This window comes from Ostrea edulis, chromosome 4 (assembly GCF_947568905.1).
Source record: "Ostrea edulis chromosome 4, xbOstEdul1.1, whole genome shotgun sequence".
In the NCBI taxonomy this organism is placed as follows: Eukaryota; Metazoa; Mollusca; class Bivalvia; order Ostreida; family Ostreidae; genus Ostrea; species Ostrea edulis.
Genome location: NC_079167.1, coordinates 53,250,771 through 53,272,946, shown reverse-complemented (window position 1 = coordinate 53,272,946; position 22,176 = coordinate 53,250,771). Strand labels below are relative to the sequence as shown.

Genomic DNA, 22,176 nt, shown 5'->3' with positions numbered 1-22,176 from the left:
TCAGCTTCTTGCCAAGACCGATACTCAATGATTCCATAACCCAAGGACTTTCCATCTTTGATTACAATCTAGAAGATACAAATACAAATATAGTTCAACTGAATTTGTTACAAGGAACCAGATGTGTTTGTGAAACATGAATGCCTTTAGCAACAGAACATCCTACAATAACCATTTCCCATTACATAAACCACTGGAAAGGCTGTGCCTCAGATATTACAATTAGTTCAAATGTTAAAATAAAGATCCTTTTATAGTTTTCCCTATGTGGGTCAAAGGTTAATGACAAGGTTGTCAAAAATAGCATTACTGCCTGGAAAAGCCTTACAACAATGATTACAACCACTAATACAAAAGCCCCTCTCACTTCCAGTTAGGAGGTTATAAGCAATGTTAGATGATTACAACCACCAATACTACAGCCCCTCTCACTTCCAATCAGTTAGGTTATAAGCAATGTTAGATGATTACAACCACCAATACTACAGCCCCTCTCACTTTCAGTCAGTTAGGTTATAAGCAATGTTAGATGATTACAACCACCAATACTACAGCCCCTCTCACTTCCAGTTAGAAGGTTATAAGCAATGTTAGATGATTACAACCACCAATACTACAGCCCCTCTCACTTCCAATCAGTTAGGTTATAAGCAATGTTAGATGATTACAACCACCAATACTACAGCCCCTCTCACTTTCAGTCAGTTAGGTTATAAGCAATGTTAGATGATTACAACCACCAATACTACAGCCCCTCTCACTTCCAGTTAGGAGGTTATAAGCAATGTTAGATGATTACAACCACCAATACTACAGCCCCTCTCACTTCCAGTTAGAAGGTTATAAGCAATGTTAGATGATTACAACCACTAATACTACAGCCCCCCCCCCCCCCCCCCCCCCCCCCTCACTTCCAGTTAGGAGGTTATAAGCAATGTTAGATGTTTTTGATAATGTGACAGTGAGTCCAGGATCAATGTCTAGGTCAAAAGGTCATCAAACATGGCATTGTTAGCAATGCCTGGTCAAGAACTAAAGATTACAATTTATGAACTTTATACAAAATTTATAGCAAAAACCTGAAAGAACATGTGACAAAAAGTGGCTTAATTCAACAATTCCCTCAATGGTGAAAATACCTGACAGTAAAGGGGACTAGATGATGCACTGAAAATATCTCTAAACTCTGAAGTGTTGGTAAAATCCTTGGGCAGATTGTCCACAAACAAACATTTGGAGTTCAGTTTCCTGTAGGAGGAGAGACTCTTGTCCAGAAAATCACAATGCACATGGTGTCCTTCTACAGATCGCCAATCCAGTTCCATGCGGATGCTCGCGATCTGACTGAGGGCAGCACTGTATTCCACCACACCATACCATTTAAAGTCATCTGTTTTAAAATGCATGAAAAATTTGAAATAAAATAATATGATTTTAATTTTCATACATTGGAGTCCATGGACTCTTTCCACTGGATGACATTAAAAAGGTTGACATGATTTATAATATACTTTCATGTAAAATCCTCAAATCTGATTGGCTGAGAAACTTTTGAAAAATCATAATATTTCCCTATAGGAGAAAAAGCCACACCCTCAAGAATGATAGTATCTATGAATTGAAAGCATTATTTCACAATAGGTGATATCATAAACAAGAGGTCCATGGACCACATTGCTCACCTGAACAGCAGTTCCTAGCAATAAACAAGCTTGAGCAAAACTATCGTTATACAAGCAGCTTAGTTCAGAGAAAACTTTTTAAAGGTAACGACTAAAAATTCATTAATTATCAAACTTAATTATTAAACTTGACTACAAATTCATCAAATATCATTGGCCATAGTAGCCGGAAATTACCTTTAATATTAACAAATTTCATCCAAGGATGCTTTGTACCAAGTTTGGTTCCCTATACATTTGCATGTAAAGATTGATCCCCTATTGAGGCCCCTTCCTAACCCCAGGGATTTCTACAAACTTGAATCTCCACTTTGTCATGAAACTTTCATCTCTTCTGGCCCAGTGGTTCTTGAGAAGAAGTTATATAAATGACCCCATTCTTTTTTTGCATTTTTGTAATTATCTCCCCTTTGAAGTGGGCATGGCCCTTCATTTGAACAATCTTGAATCCCCTTCACCTAAGGATGATTTGTTCCAAGTTTGATTGAAATTGGCCCAGTGGTTCTGGAGAAGAAGATTTTCTTATATATGAGCATGTCAAACTTTGACCCCCTTATGTGACTCCACCCTACCCTCAGGGGCCATGATCTGAAAAAATTTGAATCTACTCTAAATTAGGAAGCTTTCACTTAAACCTCTACTCATATGGCCTGGTGCTTCTTGAGAAGAAATTTTTTAAAGATTTTCTCCATATATTCACATGTAAAATTTGATCCCCTATTGTGGCCCTATCCTACCCCTGGGGGCCATGATATGAGCAAATTTGAATCTACTTTATATCAGGGAGCTTTCAGGTAAATCTCCATCTTCTGGTCCATTGGTTCTTTAGAAGATTTTTAAAGATATCCTTTAGGCCATGCCAATTTGTAATCTAGTTCGTCGGATTCGCCGCTTCTATTTGTAACAAATCCAAATTATAATATTATCAAAAAATAATATCCACCCACGTGTTCAAAAATATCCGTAAATATTTTTTATAAGTTTTTACAACAAGCGCACAAATAACCTTGATGTATATGGTGACAAATGACAGAAGCGCGGGCTCTCGAGACATTTCCTAACAGTGTAATACGGTTAAGTTATTCATGATGTCTATCTTAATATGTACGATACTTCATAACACTGGATTGGAAGTTGTTCCTTATGCTGGAATCGAACTGGAAGACGATGAAACTTTTGAAGCGCTATTCAATGCCACTATTTGGAGAACATTGATAGCGTATGATTGATTGTTTGATTAGCCTATATATTGACTGAAGTCTCTCTTGAGAATATTTCACTCACATGAAGACGTTACCATTGCCAGTGAAGGGCTGCAAAATTTAGGCCTATGCTCAGCGCTTATGGCACTGAGGGATCTTTATCGTGCCACACCTACTGTGACAAGGATCTCAGTTTTTGCAGTCCTATCTGAAGGACCGCCCCATTTATTCGCCTCTTACAACAAGCAAGGGGTACTGATCGATGACTATTTTAAACCGGACCAACAGTTAACGACAAATTCACAAAAGGTTTGGTGATGTCATATCAAAATTCAAGAAAATGCTCAAAGCGATGCAATGGATATTGTATTTGCAATGAATGTCAAAATTGGATGTGTCCCTAGCTATATGAATATCTCTGAATCGAAAGTTTGTAGAAATGAAACTTAAATAAAATTCTTCAAAAAGACCTTATCAGTTAATGTTGCAAAGTACATGTATTAGGTATAAAGAAAATAAGTCTTTGAAACCTGAAATACTTCTTATTTATTGTAAACTATATCAACAAAGTTGAAAAATATTAAGTTTATGTGGTAAACAAATGATATCTGATGATTTTAGATCTTTATTTTTAGGCGCCCGCTTTTTAAAATCACACTTAATTCAATTAAAAATATTTATATTTCTTGTATTCGCTCGCCTCATAATTTTTATCTCCAAAATTAAAAATATTTGTAAAATAATTTCGCCCTCTCGCCTCACTTTTTTTGTTTGAAAATCCGAAGAACTATTTTACAAATTGGTGTGGTCTTATATACACATATAACTTTGATCCCCTATTGTGGCCCCAACATATCCCCAGGGTCATGATTTTTAGAAACTTGAATCTCCACTATGTCAGGAAACTTTCATGTAAATTTCAGTTTTTCTGGCCCATTGGTTCTTAAGAAGAAGATTTTTATATGACTCCATCTTATTTTTGAAGATTTTCCCTATTTATTTATATGTAAAACTTTGATCCCCTATTGTGGCCCCACCTTATCCTCTGGAGCCATGATTTTAAAAACTCAAATCTGCACTATGTCAGGAAGCTTTCATATGAATTTGAAGTTTCCTGGCCCAGTGGTTCTTGAGAAGAAGATTTTTATATGACCCATCTTATTTTTGCATTTTAGTGATTATCTTCCCTTTGAAGAGTGCATGACCCTTCATCTGAACAAACTTGAATCCCCTTCACCCATGGATGATTTGTACAAAGTTTGTTTGAAATTGCCTCAGTGGTTCTGGAGAAGAAGATGAAAATGTGAAAAGTTTACAGACAAGATGGACAACAGACAAAAGGTGATCAGGATAGCTCACTTGAGCTTTCAGCTCAGGTGAGCTAAAAATGAAATTCAGTTTAATTTTGTGCTTTGTTATAAATCTAATAAATGTTTAATATTCAGTCTAATAACACAAACAGTGCATGAGGGTACCACTGAAAATGTTAACTCTGAGAAAACCATTGTCAACTAAGACAGAGCCAATGTTGAAAATGGTTTTCTAAAGGTTCAAAATTTTCAATACTGCATTTTGAATTTCATATTTTCATTATCAATGGAATAAAGACAGCACAACAAGGAAACTTACTTGTTGTTTGACCCCTGTAGAGGAAGCATTTTTTGACAGTGCAGAACGGTGATACAAGAGCCCGGAATTTTTGTAGAGTGTAATCACAAGGTAGATGTGCACAGCACAGAAGTTTCTCTGTTTCACATCGATCTACACTTATTACACAGTCCTGGAATTTGGTGTTTTGTAAATCTAGCAACAACTGTTCAATTTCATTTCCACTTTCAAGTACAACCAGGGCTGGAAAAAAGCAAACATACACATATTGTGATGTTGTGGATTTTTAAAAAAGAGATCTGATATTGTGTATTGCGAAAATTCATATTTTATTTTATGAATCATTGTAACAACTTTATATAAATTTTCATTGCAAAGTGATACGTAATTTCTTTCAATAAAAGCATGAATATCTATGATCACAGACCTTTTCTTTGACCAGGAATTATTTCTATGCTCTTTGCTATGTATGCGCCCAAAAGTACATTTAGATCATCCTATAAAAAAAGATAAATGTCTTATGTATGTGAAATGGTTGTTTTCAATACATGCATCAACAATTCACACAAGTTACGTCCCTTGTTCACCATCTCCTGAGGGAAAAAAATAATCATATTTCCGTATGTTGGCCTTTGTAATTTTCTGATCTATAACTTTGGCATTTGTTAATCTTTCATCAATTGCAGTAAATTCAATAATGCTCAAAGGTGGGAAACCCATTAATTTGTATGAAAACTTAATAATTAGCTATAATTCACATTTTGGCTGGCCTCCCAAACGGATGTAACTCATGTCCAAATGTTGATATGTGTATTGTTCAAACTCAAATAATATATACTTCTATTAATAGAGCACACATATATATCCTTTCCAACAACATACCTTAAAATAAAAAGGAATTTTAAAAATTGCCAAGACTCACGGATTATGAAGCGTAAAATGACCCAAACCAGGTTATACTCGTATAATATGCCCCAGAATTAAAGTCATTCCTTAAATGAATTTAATTCATTTTAATTCAAAAACTAGTTTATTTGAATTAAATATAAGAAAGTGTTTATGAAATTAATAAATTACATCGTAAACAACAATTCAAATGTGACTTCTCATCCTCATAGAAAGATGTCCCGAGCGAGAAAAAAAAAAGAAAAGGTAGGGAAGAAACAAAGCATGCTTCTGAAATAGATTTTTTTTTTAAAAACGCTCGGGGTCATTTTATTTTAAATGGACTGAAGAATTTCCGTGCCAGGTAGAATTTGAAGAAACGGAAAATGTTGTATTTAAAATAAAAACATCAATGATGAAGTTAAAATATCTTTTATGAGACATATGTTTTAGTTCAAACTTAACGTTTGTCAGTTGTGTTAAGTATTTCAAAAATAATGAGAAACTATCAGGTTTTTTTCTGGAAAGTTGGCCAGGGCTAGTGAATGTAAGGTCAGGTCTAGTAAATGTCAAAGCTTGGGTTAAACGACGCTCCTGAGATAACCTCTGTCACGTCTCGATATTTGACATTCATGGTGCAATATGCTTAGATTTTTTCAAAAAATTATATTGATTTGAAATAGAAATATGATAGCTTACTTAATTTAACAATGAATACCCATCAGTACGGTAAGAAACCTTAGGGGGCATAGGAGCTTGCTTGTAAACAGGTCCAGTACAAATCTCCATATTTAGCTAGGATAGCTTGATCAAGCTATACAGCTATATAAAGGCTTATACGAAATTGCTTGATTGAGCTATTTCAAACATTTTATCAAATCAATTTCTAAAAATATAAAAATTGAATTTCATTGAGAGGAAAAATTTCATTCTCAGAAAGAATTTTGATTCAAAATTGTCAAGATTAGTTTAAAACTTGTTTTTAAGGCAACAATTACCTTATTCTATATTCAGCAATTCTGCATTGAATAGAAGTCGGTGAGGATCAATAGAATAATCGATAATTGGATACGCAATCAGATTCCATCATACTTATCTAATCTCTAATAAGAACAGTTTTGTGGTTAATTCAAAGTATAAACATGTTCGTTAGTTTTATGGACTTTTTAATTGCATACGGGATGTATTGTTGTTGTTTATGATTGTTTACTTTGAAAAAGAGAAAAAAAGTCAAGACTAAATGTGACGTCACAATGCACAGTTTACTTTGCCTTGCGTTTTATTTCCCGCATTCAATGAATAGGCGGATCCAGTAGAACTGTTGTCCCTATGTAAACCCCTTTAATATTGAGATGTTACTGGGTGTTTAGCGCAAGGAAAATTTCATAAAAATATATATATTTTAATGAATCATAATCTACCGTACTTAACAGAATTATGATTACCACTTGGGGCACGCCAATGACCATGTCATGCTTCGCTCAGTCCAAAGGTCACACCGTATACATTTTAAAGCTATATATAGCTAAATATTGTACTGGATTTAAAAAAATTGCGTTTGAAAAACAAATCAATGACAGTCAATTGTAAGATATAGAAGGGTTGATTTTTAGAATTCATTCATTAGTCTATTTTTTTTAAATCTTAATACCGAGTGAAGCTCAGACAGGCCAAAGGCCCGTCCGTGAAGCAAGGCTCTAAAGGTAACACGTATGTAAAATAGAAAATGAGAAAATCAGCAAATCAATAGAGATCATCTCTACATACAGTCACTGGAAATTTTGTGATCCATATGGGCTCTGCCATATTGCTTTGTTCATTAATTGCTTCCAAAGTTATTCGTGTTTTAATTTTGAATGCCAAAAATACAAGACTGACGTGTAATTTGTAATCCAAACACCCAGTTTGTTAAAAATGAATGGTATGATTATTATTGTTACAGTTTATAGCCAATCATCAAATAGAAAAACAGTAATATGACTAAATAGATGAACGAGTTCATGAGTTTCTGGTTACTTTTTTACAATTTTGAATTTATTGATTAATTTTGTTTAGTTTTAACGGCCTTTTTAATTGCATACGGGATGTATTGTTGTTGTTTATAATTGTTTGCTTTGAAAAAGAGAAAAAAAGTTGAGGCTAAATGTGACGTCACAATGCACAGTTTACATCGCCTTGTGTTTTATTTCCCGCGTTCAATAAATAGGCGGATCCTGTGGAGCTGTTGTCCCCATATAAACCCCTTTAATATTGAGATCGCCCCCAAAAAATGCATGAAGGTTAACTTTAAAATTAATACAGATTTGTGAGACATTCTAAACTTCTTACCACATAGCTTTGATCATAAGCTCCTAGAAAATGGAAGAGGGTGCAGTTATTGATGCAAATTTAAAAGGTTAGAAAGTAATAATTTTTTGTCCAATATTTTTGTGGTATTCATCGTCAGTGTAAGTGAATCAAGAAATTTGGTACACCCCATATTGCGCTGTTCCTGCGTTTGGCCTCCAAATGCAAGTAAAGGGAAAAGTAGTTAAAAATAGCTACCTGCAGTAGGTTTAAATACCTAGGTAGCTATAAGTAGCTACGTAGGTAGAAATAGTCTTTGGACTGGACCTGATAAACAATTGTTCTTTATTTCACAAGGTTGATTGAAAAGTTTAAAATCAAGGCAGCAGGTATTAACTTTTAAAGAGGCTAAATGATCATTCTATTACTAGCATACAGTGAAAGTGCCCCCAAATTGTCTTGCCGCGACGAAAAGTGCCCTTTTGAACATATGATATGTGTGCCCTCTCTAGATCCAAGATTTAACACTATCTACCGTACTTGACGGAATTATGATTACCACTTGGGACACGCCAATGACCATTTCATGCTTTGCTCGGTCCAACGGTCACACCGTATACATATTATTTACAAGCCGGTAACAAACCCTTGTGAAAGAAACCATCTTACTTCATTTGCAGTCACTGGCAGGTTGCTGATCAATATTGGTCGATCTCTATAAAATTCTTCCATTGACATTTGTAAAAGCTCATTGGGAGATTTTTCTTCTGTACTGTTTGTTTGGTTTGGTGTTAAAATCGAACATTTCTCAATGTTCTTCTCGTCTGTATCTGGGTTTTTTGTACCACTGCTGGTCGTCGCCATCTTTGTGGTTTGTAATTTTTAAAATCAAAAACGGATATGGATTATTCCGGATAAGTAAATTCACTGCATTTTCATGAGTTTCAACTGAAAATCACTACAGTTTGTAATAGGGACATACAATAGATAACAGGGTGTGTCCCCCCCCTTTTTTTTTTTTGGTTATTTTTACATGTAAAATTCGATTTATTGACTGCCCCCTTTTTTTACCAGTAGTAGTGAATGATAGTGGGAATGTAAGAACCGGCCCACACGGATCCATCCTTATGCTTTAGGAGGTTTTGAGAACTACTCATTTTACTCTTTCCAAAAATCATTTTTACTATTCATTTATTTCTGACTGTCAAGAATTTTCAGACGTCAAGCAATCTCTTCTACTGGCTGTGACCCCCCCCCCCCCCCATTTTTTTTCTTTCTTGAAAAACAATGTTTCTCGCTTATACCAACTAGTGGATGTGTCCCTATCTAGCTGTTTACATAGAAATGAAACAATTTTTTTTTTACATGTTTAAATGGTGTAGTATATCTGAGGTAGATATTTATAATTCCAGTCTAGTACGAGGGGGAAAGGGGGCTTAGACAGATGTTGTAGGGAACAATGATGGGTTAAAAGACTTTTCTAACCAGTGCATGGTCATTAGGTTTCTGGTATTGTTTTTATTACAAAAACTAGTGATATGCCTATGTTTTGAGCAATATTTGTGATTTTTCGGGATAACTTTGATTAATTTATGAACAATTTTTCAAAGGATTTTGATTTCAGGCCCTGTGCCTTTCCAATTGGGAAACTGATAGCGACATTTGCTTGAAATTGGGAAAATTGTTTCATACAAAGAAATAGGGAGAAAACCAATCTAGAGTGCATTAAGGCTCCTTCTGACTTTCAATTTGGTCAAAGCTTACCTCAATCAAATAAGCAGAGGCCAAAAAATTAGGTTTACTTACCAATTTTGAAGCAAACGTTGTAATCTGTGGGCCTGTGAAGGAGATTTATGAACAATAAGGCTACCCTGCTTGATTTCTTTTCATTGTTTGGGAAACGGGAAAAATACCTGCTTTTTAGCATTGGGAATGGGGCCTTATTTCGGCCCCCAACAGATCCTTAAAAAAATCCTGTTCCATGCCTATTATTTTGATGAATTCATGATCAAAGAACATTAAACGGCTTCTATAAAATCGTGAGATTAGAACGGCTTATCAACAAAGTTAGTTTAAGAGTTATTCCTCATTACGCCGACCCTAATAAATGTGTATTTTTGTTTGTATTTTAGTTAATAAAGTATTGAGAGAGAGAGAGAGGGGGGGCAGTCTGAGGGGGGGGGGGGGCAGTCTGAGGGGAATGATAAAACGTGTAAAGTGCGGAAAATTTTAACCATGCATTTGACAGAAGTTGTGAGGACACAATGAGGACAAAATTATGTCCCCATAAACGTGATCCACAGCATGTGAAAGATGTAGATCACAAAATATTAGATTAGTGAGGACAATTAAGTGGTGTTGGGACATGTTCTCACTAATATGAATTCTCTCTGAAAATCTTTTTTTTCCCCCACAATTCGAAAGAGAGTATTATTTAAACTTTTATAGGTGTCCCTATAGCTATAACACAGTACATTTTTGCCCTTACAATAACATATCCATGTATTCTCTTCCAGACATTGTGAGGACGTCCGTCCTCACTTAACGGGTTTCGTCGTAGAGAGAGAGAGAGAGAGAGAGAGAGAGAGAGATGATACTTATTTTTTGTTATTCAAATCGAACATTAAGAGTGAAAACCTTTAGAATTTGTTGCTTATTTTTGGCATGAAATATACTATGTGATAAATATATTCATCCTAGCAGTGCTAGTTAACACTTCTAAGCTACAGAATGATATCGAATATAATTATGGTTTTCATGCGAGAGTGACATAAATAATTAAAAACCTGTCCTAAATACTGTTATTTTAAATTCTATTTTATTATATATTATTGAAAATTTTATATTTGGGATGGGGGTGGCGTCCGGATTGTAGGTACTGCTCTTGGTCTGCGTTTTAGTTTTTCCCATGATGCAGTAGAAAGTTTACACTTGTGGAAAGTAGAGGTAAACATTGCGAAGTGAAATGTTTCTGACTTGAACGGCATGATTAAAATATGTTATAGTGTTTTGCCATCAATATTTTGGACACTAATTTTACTGTGACATGATAAATTGTGGAATATGATAAGCAGACAAGTGTTTAAATCGTGTTCAGATTACGGATGTTTTCGTGACGAAAAAGAAATTTTGCCGGGTACTTAGTTGGCACAGGGCCAATGACATTTGCTCACTTCCCTGATTATGCATTAAGCAGAATAACCAACATTTACGAACATTATATATAGAAATTGCAAACTCGTAAAAAATGACATGATACGGAGTGCATATTTTCGAACTCTTTCTCGTTTCGAGAAGAGGTCATAATGTTGATAGAGAATATGGCTTCTGCAAAACCCAGCTTGCGGAGATCCCGGACCATTGCGGAGGGGGACTACGTCCCTTCAGGGGCAGAGGAAAAAGAAAATTCTCCGGAAACTTTTCATCCGACCTCATCAAAATCATTCCAGGCCCTGACACATGCAGTATCTGCCTTGACAAGGCTAGATGATTTCATTTTGGAAAAGGTTGGACAGGGATTCTTTGCTGAAGTCTTCAAGGTATTTTGAATTATGCTAACTTTAAATAATGTACAGAATGCATTGTATTACAATGTTTCAAAGGAGAAATAGTTTACCTTTGGTATTTAGTTTTATGATAATTAGTTTGTTATCCCATCAGAAAATCAGAATATTTGTACTTTTGCCAACAATATACATCTTGTGAGGATTGAAGTTACAGCAAATGTACTGATGATAAGCTTAAAGGACATACTTTTCATTTTCTGACAATTATATTTTGCTAAATCATAAAGTCAATGATCTAAATTACTTTTAGGAGCTCATAGTTGTAAAACTGTTAAATGCTGGTGTTAATTAAGTATTTGGGTCTATGAGTGTTGGCCAGATCCCATGGGTCAAATTAACTTACTTACATATGTATGTATTAATTATCCAACACTGGTTTTCTTTTTCATATTGGCCCAACTATTTTTTCTCCATTATGCATTTATATCTTGAAGCAATATAATGATTCATATATATGTCATGTAGAATAGTACTAATGTGGAAAAAAAGTCAGAAATTTGAAAGTTTACTGATTTCTCCAGATGAAAAGAGTTTTCTGTGCTGAGCCAGTTATTAGGGTTAAATAAACAACTTAAGATATAAAAAAAAAATGATATTAAGTGACTTATCTATTACAGCTATTGTACTGTATACATGTAGTACCTGTGCATATATCATTAGGTAGCAGTGGTTGAATGATTTACACATCTTTGAAAGATATGCTTGTCATTCAAATTAGTGTCGACGCAATTCGATACATAAGTACATGATATAAAGTACTGTACTAGTCACAACTAGATAGTGGAGGTTCTTCCTCCCCCAGTCTGGATGTTTGTGATGTAATCCTCTCTCACATATCTCCTCTCTACTGTCAAGTGACAGGCATAGGGCTGATGAATCTGTTTTTGCCATAGAACAAAGTGGTCTTCTGTAAGTAGATACAGTACGTGTAGGCTTGACTCGACAACACAGAAATGGCTACCTGTCAGAAATGCACAATTTGCCAGCTGATATAGCTATTTGTATAAACAACTTTAATGAAAAAGATGGGCAAAAAAGAATAAATTGCCTTTGTAGATTTAGTACATATAATCTCAGAGGGGTTGAATCAAACTTTTATCTCGGTAGACATACTTCAGAGATCAGTCACTAGGAGAAGGCTGACGAGAATGCATGAACAGTCTTGACACACTGACAATAAATAATATACATCACATATCAGATTTTCTTGTGACTTGTAACTGTCATGAAATTATTTTTCTTAATTTATACAAATAAACATTATATATATACACATGTATTTACAGGTATATATAGATATATACACACCCAGGACATACATTATAATGCATGTGTTGGTCTTGTATTTGTATTTTGATAGAAATGATTTATTTTATGCCACTTGTGGTACATGTACATAGTTAAGGGTTTTATTAGTCATCTTAAAAGTTCACTCACTAATAAATTAGAATAAGAATAGACATAAATTTTGATGTACTGAATTAGTTAGGAAATCTACACATGAAGAATGTACATGTACATATCATGAATAAAGGTGTGTACATATTATGGCAGTGTGCAAGACAGTGTAAATATGTGTCTCATTACAGCGCTTAGTGTTAATTAATTGTTGTTGTATCCTACATTTATAATTGTTATTTTCTTGTAAAGGTCACTCACAAGTCAACTGGTCAGGTGATGGCATTAAAAATGAACATTAACTCCAGCAACCGCTACAGCATGCTTCAGGAGATCCAGCTCATGAATCGCTTGTCCAACTCCAACATCTTAAGGTACCACCTGCAATTATAAACAGTGAATGTGACTCTTAAAACAAACTCTTGTAAAACCATTCTTATATACATATATGCTATTCCAACACATGCAATGTATGAAGAAATAACATGCTGACTGCACCTACTGGAAAGCAAAACTAATGATGAATATGAAGTTTCTTTATATGCAATTTTGTTTTCAAATGCATGTGAAATTAGAGTTCCACTAAGCAGGTTAACCCCTTACAACATGGCATATCATAAATGCTATGTTGAAATCAGAAACAGAAAGAATTTTGGAATTTTCATTCCAGTGACCAAGACCTACGTTTAAATTTGAAAACCAGCATGAATCAATATTCTTGGTTTTAAATAACATCCTTACAGATGCATTTGAGGTCAGATACAAACCACACAACAAAAAGTAGTAAGTAGTTTACAAGGTAATTACCCTGACAGTGCCCTTGACCTTATACAAATAACCTTAAAACTGATAGGACCCAATTCTACAAATACGAATTACCATTCCTACAAGTGTGATAAAATTTGGATGACAAATGAAGCTTTAATAAGGATGAATATAGGTATTCACAATTTTCAAATGAAAGTACACTAATGTGGCAGAAATAAAATTAGAAGTATATTCTTTTTTTTCATCACCTCTCAGTCTCTGATTAGTTCATTGGATTAAGACATCTTGGCAGTTTGTTGATCACATGTTGGAGATCCACTGAGGTTTTGATTTGTTCTTGATGACTTGCACTAGGATTGTATTGTCTTTTTTTATTATTATTATTGGCTACATTAGGCGATTTTTAGAATTTCCAACTCTTGCTCTATAACATGCATCCTTTAGTTTTAATTCATGATGGTTGTGTTATTCTTCGTGAATTATTGCATACAAAATATTTTAAATTCCCCACCCTTTGTCCATGAACTTTCATCGGTAACCAAGGATGCTATAAATGATATAGTTCCTTCAAGTCTGAAAAATGAAGTTAAATCTTGTACATGAAAACTTTTGGAATTTCTATTTGATTGTTCTTTTATGTTTTACAATTGTGTGTTTGCAAAGTTCCCTTCAGCATGTTCAGTGACCAAAAAGGGGGGGTTGAGAAATAGAGCCTAAATCTTGTCCAGAAGATATTTGGGAATTTCAATACCATTGTCCTTGACAGCGAATAAGAATGAATAACTTTATACAATATATCATTCCTGCAAGTCGGAGAAAAAATGTAGCTTAAATCTTGTATAAGAGAATAGAAATATAGCTTAAGTCTTGTATAAGAGAATGAAAATCTTTCTTTCACCACATACACAATTATTAGTGCCAATGAAAGCACACACTAAGGAGTCGTAAGGACACCTATAGACGGAATCCTGCTGGCAGACTTATGATTGGTAACTTCCCCCTTATCACATCAATAATTGCACCTGGTTCATGTGGTTTAGGACATTCTGCTGAGGAATTTGTAAACAAAAACATCCATGATCTACTTTTTACCTCAATGACATACTGGTACATTCATAAGCATTTGTAACTGAATTCTGTATTTTAAAATGATTATTTCTTAAGTGAGCTGACATGATTGTTCGTACATGCATCATAGTTTAAATCTCAATATTGAACGTCTACAAAAAAAACCCCCACCCAATTTTAGCTTCATGTACAATTAATAATCACGTGTTATCTATTAATCTATCTTTTGGATAATCACTCTTATCATGTTTATGATTTATGTATGTGAACTTTGTAATCTTTGTAAGCCCTCTAGACTCAAAATTGGAAATAAATAAATTACAATTACACCCAAACTAAACTTATTCATAAGTGTAAATTTGTATATATGTCTAGAACCTGGTATGCTATTTGTGTGGTGTCTAGGGTTAAAGTGTACTTTTCCTCCATAAGGAAGCTCCCACATTTTTCAGAACACATTTCAACACATGCGAGAGTTCAAGATTCGTATTTCACATCCTTATTGTCATGTAGTGTTCAGGAAATTCAAAATGGGTGTGAGCAAAACATGCTGTTTGGAATTAAAACATGTTGACACCTGACAGTAGGCCATTTTGATAGATCTGGGTTTAGGGTAGGTCAGGTAGATACCGTAATTGTTCATATTTCCCTGAGACATATCAAAGACAGAGTTGCAGTGGTGTTGTTGTTAATTGTTATATGAAGGTGGTCTACATTATCAAGTGTTTAGTAAGAAGTAAGGTTGTAAGGATATATCAGTGCATTACAATATAGAGGTGATTGATACAATACATTGATACATAATATGGTATATAAATATGCAATACTTTAAGGTGACTCACTACACCTTAAAAGAGTTTATCAAATTGGCATGAAATGATTTAATTATGAAAGATGTGATTTGTATAAATACATATGTCCAAAAGGCAAAAAATATGTATGGTCAGACTATCCAAAGTTTTCTTGTAGTCAAAGGTCAAGGGTCAAACTGGACATAGGAATATACTAACCACTCAATGTCTAGAGAACCCTTTGCTTGACAGACATCAAAATTAGTACACTGGTACATCTTTAGGAGAAGATGACCTCTATTGATTTTGAGGTAACTTGGTCAAAGGTCAAGCATCAAACTGGACATAGGAATATATTGTCTCCTATATTTTAAGAATTATTTGCTTGATTGACACCAAACTTGGTACACTTGTACAGTATAAGGGGTAGATGACCCCTTTTGATTTTTAGGTCACATGGTCAATCCACTCTTGACATAGGAAGATATTGTCTGCTCAATATTTTGAATTGGTGATACTACTATCAGTTAAATGATGCATGTGTATAACCCTTTTTCAATTTTGCACCATGGGGGAGCATATATGTTTTACAAAACATCTCTTGCTTGTTTGTTTTACTTTTTTGAAAATGCATGAGGGTATGAAATGTGGCACTTCACACCGGCACACTACATGAAGTATGTTAGCGCTTCATTAAAAGTGTGCCGGCTTGAAGCGTTGCAATTCATACTCTCATGCGTTTTCAAAAATGAAATTCAATTTTTATTTTGCTTTCATTTCTGTCTGAATTCCCAGCTGTTAAAATAGACATACTATATCAAGATTCATACGTGCATTGTTCACAACTGCATCACATTCATGAGGAAATGGCTGTCATTACAATTGGTAAAGATATGAAAGGCAAAAAATTGGTAATGTAAATATATCCTATTGAGAATTTTTCACACGGATATAATAGATAGCATACTTGATTCTGAAAAAATCCGGCCGAATCAAGTCAGGTATACCCGGCGACGCGCTAAGAATCAAGCTAAGTCAGGTATACCCGGCGACGTGCTAAGAATCAAGTGACCCTGCTGCAGTACAGTAATGAAAATGTTGACCTTCTTTTGTCTAAACATTATTCGGCATAGAAATGACCAACATATTTACAAATCATGTTTATTTCACCAGTGTGAAAATTAAAAACATTTTGTCTTAGAATAAGCAACTCTCGATACTAACTGTCTCCAAGGATGCCAGCTTGAAGCCGCCTTCGCCTATCAAAATTTTGCTCAATCGGCTTACCCTGCGGGATGCGTGTGCAATTCTGGCTCACAATCAAGTGTGTCGCCGGTCATCGTCGATTAACCTGGATGCGCCGGATCGTTAGAATCAAGTATGCTAACAGACATAGCCAGCTTGTAGGTGAAGTTTTCATAAGACCTGTCACCTATGCACTATGCCCAAGACTAGCATGATTTATCAATTTTAAGGTCTCATCTTAAAGATCTGCAACTCTCACTTCTAAATGCCAAGTGTTTGGTATTAAAAGGAGCAGTCACTGTCTATTTTGATATTGCACACGACCAGTTATGTATACCTAAGGGCTTGATAATTGATTTTAAATGGTAGATATTTTCTGTGGTCATTCTAGAGTATATTTTCATCATTAATTTTTTTCTTGTATAAATATTGCAGTTTTTGTATTACAAGGTTTGAGCTAAATTTAAGTTGTATTTTGTACATGAGTTTGAGTGAATTTTGAAACAAACTGTGATAAGTACAATGATTTTTAAGGCCCATTTTTGGTCCGAATTTCGTCCCTTTCCCCTCCTAAAAATTGTCAATTTTTTCCCAATTTAGCTTGCATTATTCCCAATAATAAAATTTATGAAAGAAAAATGTATTTCAAAACAATAAACATTTGATGTGAATTATATATACGACTTAACAAAGAGTTATGAGAATGATGATTTGGATAGAATAGTTGAAAATTTTAGAAGAATTAAGAAAATCAGATGTGTAAAATAAAGATATAATGTTATGATATGATTTTAAAACTTATTTACGATAAAATTGATTTTACCCAATTTGACTGAAATGTCGACAATTTTTCCCAATTGGAAAGCCACAGGACCCTTGTAAAAAATGTAGAAAAATCACTGAAGTATTACCCACTTAATTACCTTGTTAAATCGGTGTAAACTGTAGTGTCAAGTCTGTCACGGGGGATTCTGGTGTCCAATCTAATATGTATTATAAGCATTCTACAATGGTTATTCCCATTATTGGCATATAGATGGGCAATTTTGATCTACACTCATTGACGATGCTCAACCTAAGAGTTGTACCTGCATGACCAGAAGAATCCTGGGTCTGAAATTATAAGACACACAGAGCTTTGAACAAAATACTGAAATAATGAAAAGCAACTGTCCACCTATAGCTTAATTTTGTAAACAATTGCAAATTTCAGTATACTCAAAGATCTGTGAAGTCTGTATTTATGTGAGTTAATGAAGAAACACATTCAATTCTAGACAAGTAATAATGATATAGGCATATATCATGATATATTCAAATATTTCCCAGATAAAATTGTCATGTATTGTGATATATTTGTAAGACTCTATTTAAAGTGTGATGGTTGCTCCAAAGTGCAAAGATCTGCGCCAAAGTGCGATGGTCGCTCCAAAGTGCGAAGGTCTGCGCCAAAGTGAGATGGTTTGTTAACGTTACGGACGCCAAAGTGCAATGGTTATGCCAAAGTAGGATGGTCCCTCTCCTATAGGCACACTATACCTAAGTGAGATGGTCTGGCTCGCCAAAGTGCGATGGTCCGTCATTTGTAGGTGCACCACACCAAAGTGCGATGGTCCGTCATTTGTAGGTGCACCACACCAAAGTGCGATGGTCCGTCATTTGTAAGTGCACCACACCAAAGTGCAATGGTCTGACACTCAAAATCTGATGGTGTGGGGGTAGAGTAACATTTTTGACGTCATGTTATTATGTCGTCATTTGTAATGTCTTTCAAACTGAAGAGTTGCAACAACAGTTTGGCCCAGCAAAGATTCTCTCTGCTGACACCAGCGTCTTAGGGATATTGAAGGATGGCATGAGTGATTAATGACATCGACAATAGCAAGGGCAAGGTTTACACTGTTGAGGATTGTGAGAACTGCAAAGTACATTTTTTGTTGAAATATCTACTTCCCCCAAACATACTTTAATCAGATCATTTATTACTTGTGATGTACATGTAATAAATTTCGGGGGGGTGGGGGGGGGGGTGTTATAATGCAAAACATTCTTTTGGTGAAACATCAACGGTTGGTGAAGTCTGTACACATTGTGTCCATTAAATTTTGTAAATCAACGGACTTTGGCGTATCACTCCATCACACTTTTGGGAATTCATCTCACACCATCGCACTAAGGTGTGTCAAACCATTGCACTTTGGTGTGTCACACTATAGCACTTTGATGCATAAGTATGGACAATTGCACTTTGGTGTGTCACACCATCGGGTTTGGCACAGACCATCACACTTTGGAGTCCTATCTCACTTTGGAGTCCTACATATTTTTTTCTTGTGTGCCCTGAGATACAAGTAAAAGTACAGTGTAACACACAAGAGTTGTAGGTTTTATTCAGAGTTGTTTTTTTTTTTTTATCGTAAATATATGAAGTGTAAAATTTTCTTTCTGTTCTCTCTGTATCCAAAATTGTTATAGGAACTAAAGATAAGTTTTTGATATGTTTTTGTCATAAAATAACTGGCAATTTACATAGTAATTTGATAAATTATTGATAATTATATATACATGTTGGAAAGGTACATACTTTTCAATGTGTAAATTTCACTATACAATAACTATGTAGATGTGGTTTATTTTGTGGTTGACAATTCAAAGAAAAGTACTTAAGGAGGTACGCTACACCAGAGAAATTTGATGTAGATTAAAAGTGGAGAATATGTACAACAATATTTTGAATTTGAAAATTTTCAAATTTACTTTATTTTGTCAAAAAATACAGTTTTAGTACAAGGTAATCTAAAAAAATTTAAAACCCCTGCTGGACTCGAACCTGCGACCTACAGTTCAGCAGTCGGTATTTTAATCTACTGAGCTACTCGGCTAGGTATTTAAATGGAAAAGGAAAAGTCCAATACTGCTGATATCGATTTTTTCATCCATGTTTTTAAAGGAAGTCAGCCATTATGACGATGTAGAGTACTACCTTAACTGAACAGTAAATATATCCATCCCAAAGTGGTAATTCATTTACTAATCAGTCAAGTAAACATTTGTTTCCTGAGGTACTTTAACCAGTGTCAGTAATTTGTTAAAGGTGTACCAAGCTTGTTTTCAGAAACTGCCAATTACTAAACAGATATTGTTTTTGCATCTAGTATTCTTATCTGTAGTGCCCAGAACTGTCTAGAATTGCCACAATTTGGTTTTTATTTTATTTTGCAACAACTTTCGGCACAGTTGCCAGATCAGCTTTTTCTGTTGTTAAAGAGTCATCAGCTCCAGCTATTTAATGTTTGGAGGAAAGGGTGGATGATCTTGGTGCATTGATCGTACAGTAAAGCGCCTTGCTGTTAGCAGGGGGAAGCGGGCACCCATCATGTCAAGGTCAAACAACAAACAACAAGCGATGACTTAACAAATGTCGACATCAAATGATGGAGATGTTGATGTTTTTGTGTTTGTGATGCTTTATCTATTATTAAGTGATATAACGCAGGAAAACCAGATGTGCATCCTAGAATTATAAACTTTTGCAGAGCATGATGAAAATACATATTTTCATTAAGTAATTTTTCAGTAAATTGAGAAGGGAAAAAAATATAAAAGTGTGAATTATGATTACAATTCCCAATGTCTGCTGAGGGAGCCGGTTTTCTCTGGTTGTGTGAAAATTTGATAAATGGAAGTCGTGGTTTTATTCACAGTAGAGCACACTTGAATCTTGTTAATAATAAAATTCTTCTTGCTAAAACTAATTCATGTCAAGTTATTAAGTGGATTTGTTGATGCAGTTTTACACTTAACCTAGATATATTCATCTTGAGTTAAATACACAACAGCTCTAGTCTTAACAGGATGCTGTAAATGTCTTATTCGGACATCAACACTCGTATATGAATACAAGCATATGTATTTGTGTTAAACTTTGAGTCTGTTTTTAGAAGAAAAAAAATTGTATTCAGATAATATTTTGTATTATCATAAAGGCTGGCATATTTTGATATATATATAGTATTATAGTTCATGTTGGAGAACTGAAAGTGAATGAAAATTAAAAGTTTTTTGACACCTGTTTAAAATATGTACATACAAAGAGAGTAAAGTGTTAGATCTTTTTTATTTATGTTCCTTTTACATCCTACTTAAAATGCATTGGTCCAGAACAACAAAATGTAATGGAGAGAAGTTTACCTGTTGACAGCCTAATAGCCGTATGAGGTCACTTGTTCATGGGTTTTACTTGCTAAAATGCTAGTACTTTAATCACCTCTTAAGAAGTAGGGTATAGAACTTATTTTATCTAAATTGAATGTCATTTGCTGATAAAATCATGGCAGATCATTGGCAATTTACAAAGGATAATGAAAGTGGTGAAGTCCAATGTATGGTTATTATGGTGTTCATGGCCATTCCGTTACTTCATTATGGAGTGTATTAAAATAGCCATATTGTAGTGAATTTAGTTATTAAAGGGTAAAAATTAAAAAGGTTCAAAGTTGCTTTCAATCTAATTAAAATCAGATCTTCTCTAACCGTTACACTGGAGAAGTAAATAACAGTTAGAGGAGATGTGATTTTATTCATTGTCAAAAAATGTTGCCAGTAAGATTCAGATTTTTAATGCAGAAACAGGGTCCAATTTGAAAAAAGGCCTTGCTATATACGATTTCTTATGCAAACATTTTCAAATGGCATAAATGTCTATACAATTGAGTGCCACATAGCGCAGTTTCATTGCATCTTTGGAGATGTTTGTCAACTCTATCAGCACTGGTAAAAGTTGAATTATCATATATAAATGCATACTAATTCTGTTAATTTGACCTTGAGGTGAACGTCATATTGCTGAATCAACACCTATGACATGACCTTTGCCTTAGGTCATCCTAATGTGGATTCTTTAACATTAGAAATGCATTTTTAGCTATGAGCCTATGACGACTGGCATGGTTTAGATTTGACTGAATATTTAGCCAATGCAATTTTCAATATTGAAATGGTAAACAATTTCTCTTTTAGATTTCTAGGAGTGTGTGTACACGAGGGACAGCTACATGCTCTGACTGAAGTAAGTTTTCTTAATACCTAGAAATATTCTAAATCATCATATTTGTTACTTTTCAGTGTACATGCGTCTGGTTAATGTATTTTCTATGTTATATACATGTACATTTACACATGGTTGAAGCATTTCTTGAAGGAACAACAGCATTGTAATAAAAAAAAAATGATTTTAAAATAACTGTTGTTTAAGGTTGCACAAAAAATCAAATATAATAAATATATTTATAAATAAATGAGAATGCACAATTGCATTTTGTTGATAAAAAAATCTTTCTGGATATCTCTCCTGTGTAAGATGATGACAGATCAAATTATGCTGAATTAGAGTTCTCATTATGTGAAAATGCTTTAGGGAGAGGCAAATTTTAGTTTTCAAATTATCATTGTTTTTCCATGACAATAATTGTTTCATTTCAGAGGTTTTTTTTTTCAATTTTTAACTTTACATGATTCTTCTATGAATTGCTTTTGTCCATCTTATTTCATCCCAATTTGTTGAGGGGCACTATAATAGTTAGTAAATTTCATTATCAGCTGGGGGAAAACCCTCATCTTTTGCAGAGTTCATCAAATTAGCAAGTTATTTGCCCTCCCCAGTCTCTGTATTAAAAAT

At 34.4% G+C, this 22,176-nt stretch overlaps 2 protein-coding genes and 2 long non-coding RNA genes across 5 annotated transcripts in view; 1 reads left to right on the top strand and 3 right to left on the bottom strand.

Annotated features, from left to right (window-relative positions):
• LOC125671449 (ribonucleoprotein PTB-binding 1-like) overlaps nt 1-8,553 on the bottom strand; it is a 30,773-nt gene extending 22,220 nt beyond the window's left edge. The window contains exons 1-5 of one of the 2 annotated variants that reach the window (XR_007368653.2): nt 8,333-8,540; nt 4,920-4,989; nt 4,514-4,735; nt 1,140-1,390; nt 1-68 (exon numbers count right to left, since the gene is read on the bottom strand). The exon at nt 1-68 is cut by the window's left edge and continues 115 nt beyond it. Coding sequence is in view for 1 of the 2 variants with exons in the window: in XM_048907202.2 (XP_048763159.2) it covers nt 1-68; nt 1,140-1,390; nt 4,514-4,735; nt 4,920-4,989; nt 8,333-8,527 (806 nt within the window). In the remaining variant the exon portion in view is untranslated. Of the gene's footprint in view, nt 69-1,139; nt 1,391-4,513; nt 4,736-4,919; nt 4,990-8,332 lie in introns of both variants that reach the window. The other variant, XM_048907202.2, reaches the window with a different exon arrangement.
• A 2,023-nt stretch (nt 8,554-10,576) lies between these two features.
• LOC130054204 (uncharacterized) lies at nt 10,577-13,008 on the bottom strand. Its single transcript, XR_008802486.1, has 3 exons — nt 12,889-13,008; nt 12,343-12,399; nt 10,577-12,136 (listed from the first exon to the last, which is right to left on the bottom strand). It is a non-coding gene; the product is annotated as an uncharacterized LOC130054204 (long non-coding RNA).
• The window catches only part of LOC125671450 (dual specificity testis-specific protein kinase 2-like), a 28,902-nt gene continuing 17,302 nt past the window's right edge, over nt 10,577-22,176 (top strand). Inside the window, exons 1-3 of the mRNA XM_048907203.2 lie at nt 10,577-11,202; nt 12,880-13,001; nt 21,519-21,567. Of these exons, the coding sequence (XP_048763160.2) occupies nt 10,969-11,202; nt 12,880-13,001; nt 21,519-21,567 (405 nt within the window). The 5' untranslated portion in view covers nt 10,577-10,968. The remainder of the gene's footprint in view (nt 11,203-12,879; nt 13,002-21,518; nt 21,568-22,176) is intronic.
• Nucleotides 13,244-21,798, bottom strand: LOC130054203 (uncharacterized). The gene is made up of 2 exons (XR_008802485.1): nt 19,483-21,798; nt 13,244-19,161 (listed from the first exon to the last, which is right to left on the bottom strand). It is a non-coding gene; the product is annotated as an uncharacterized LOC130054203 (long non-coding RNA).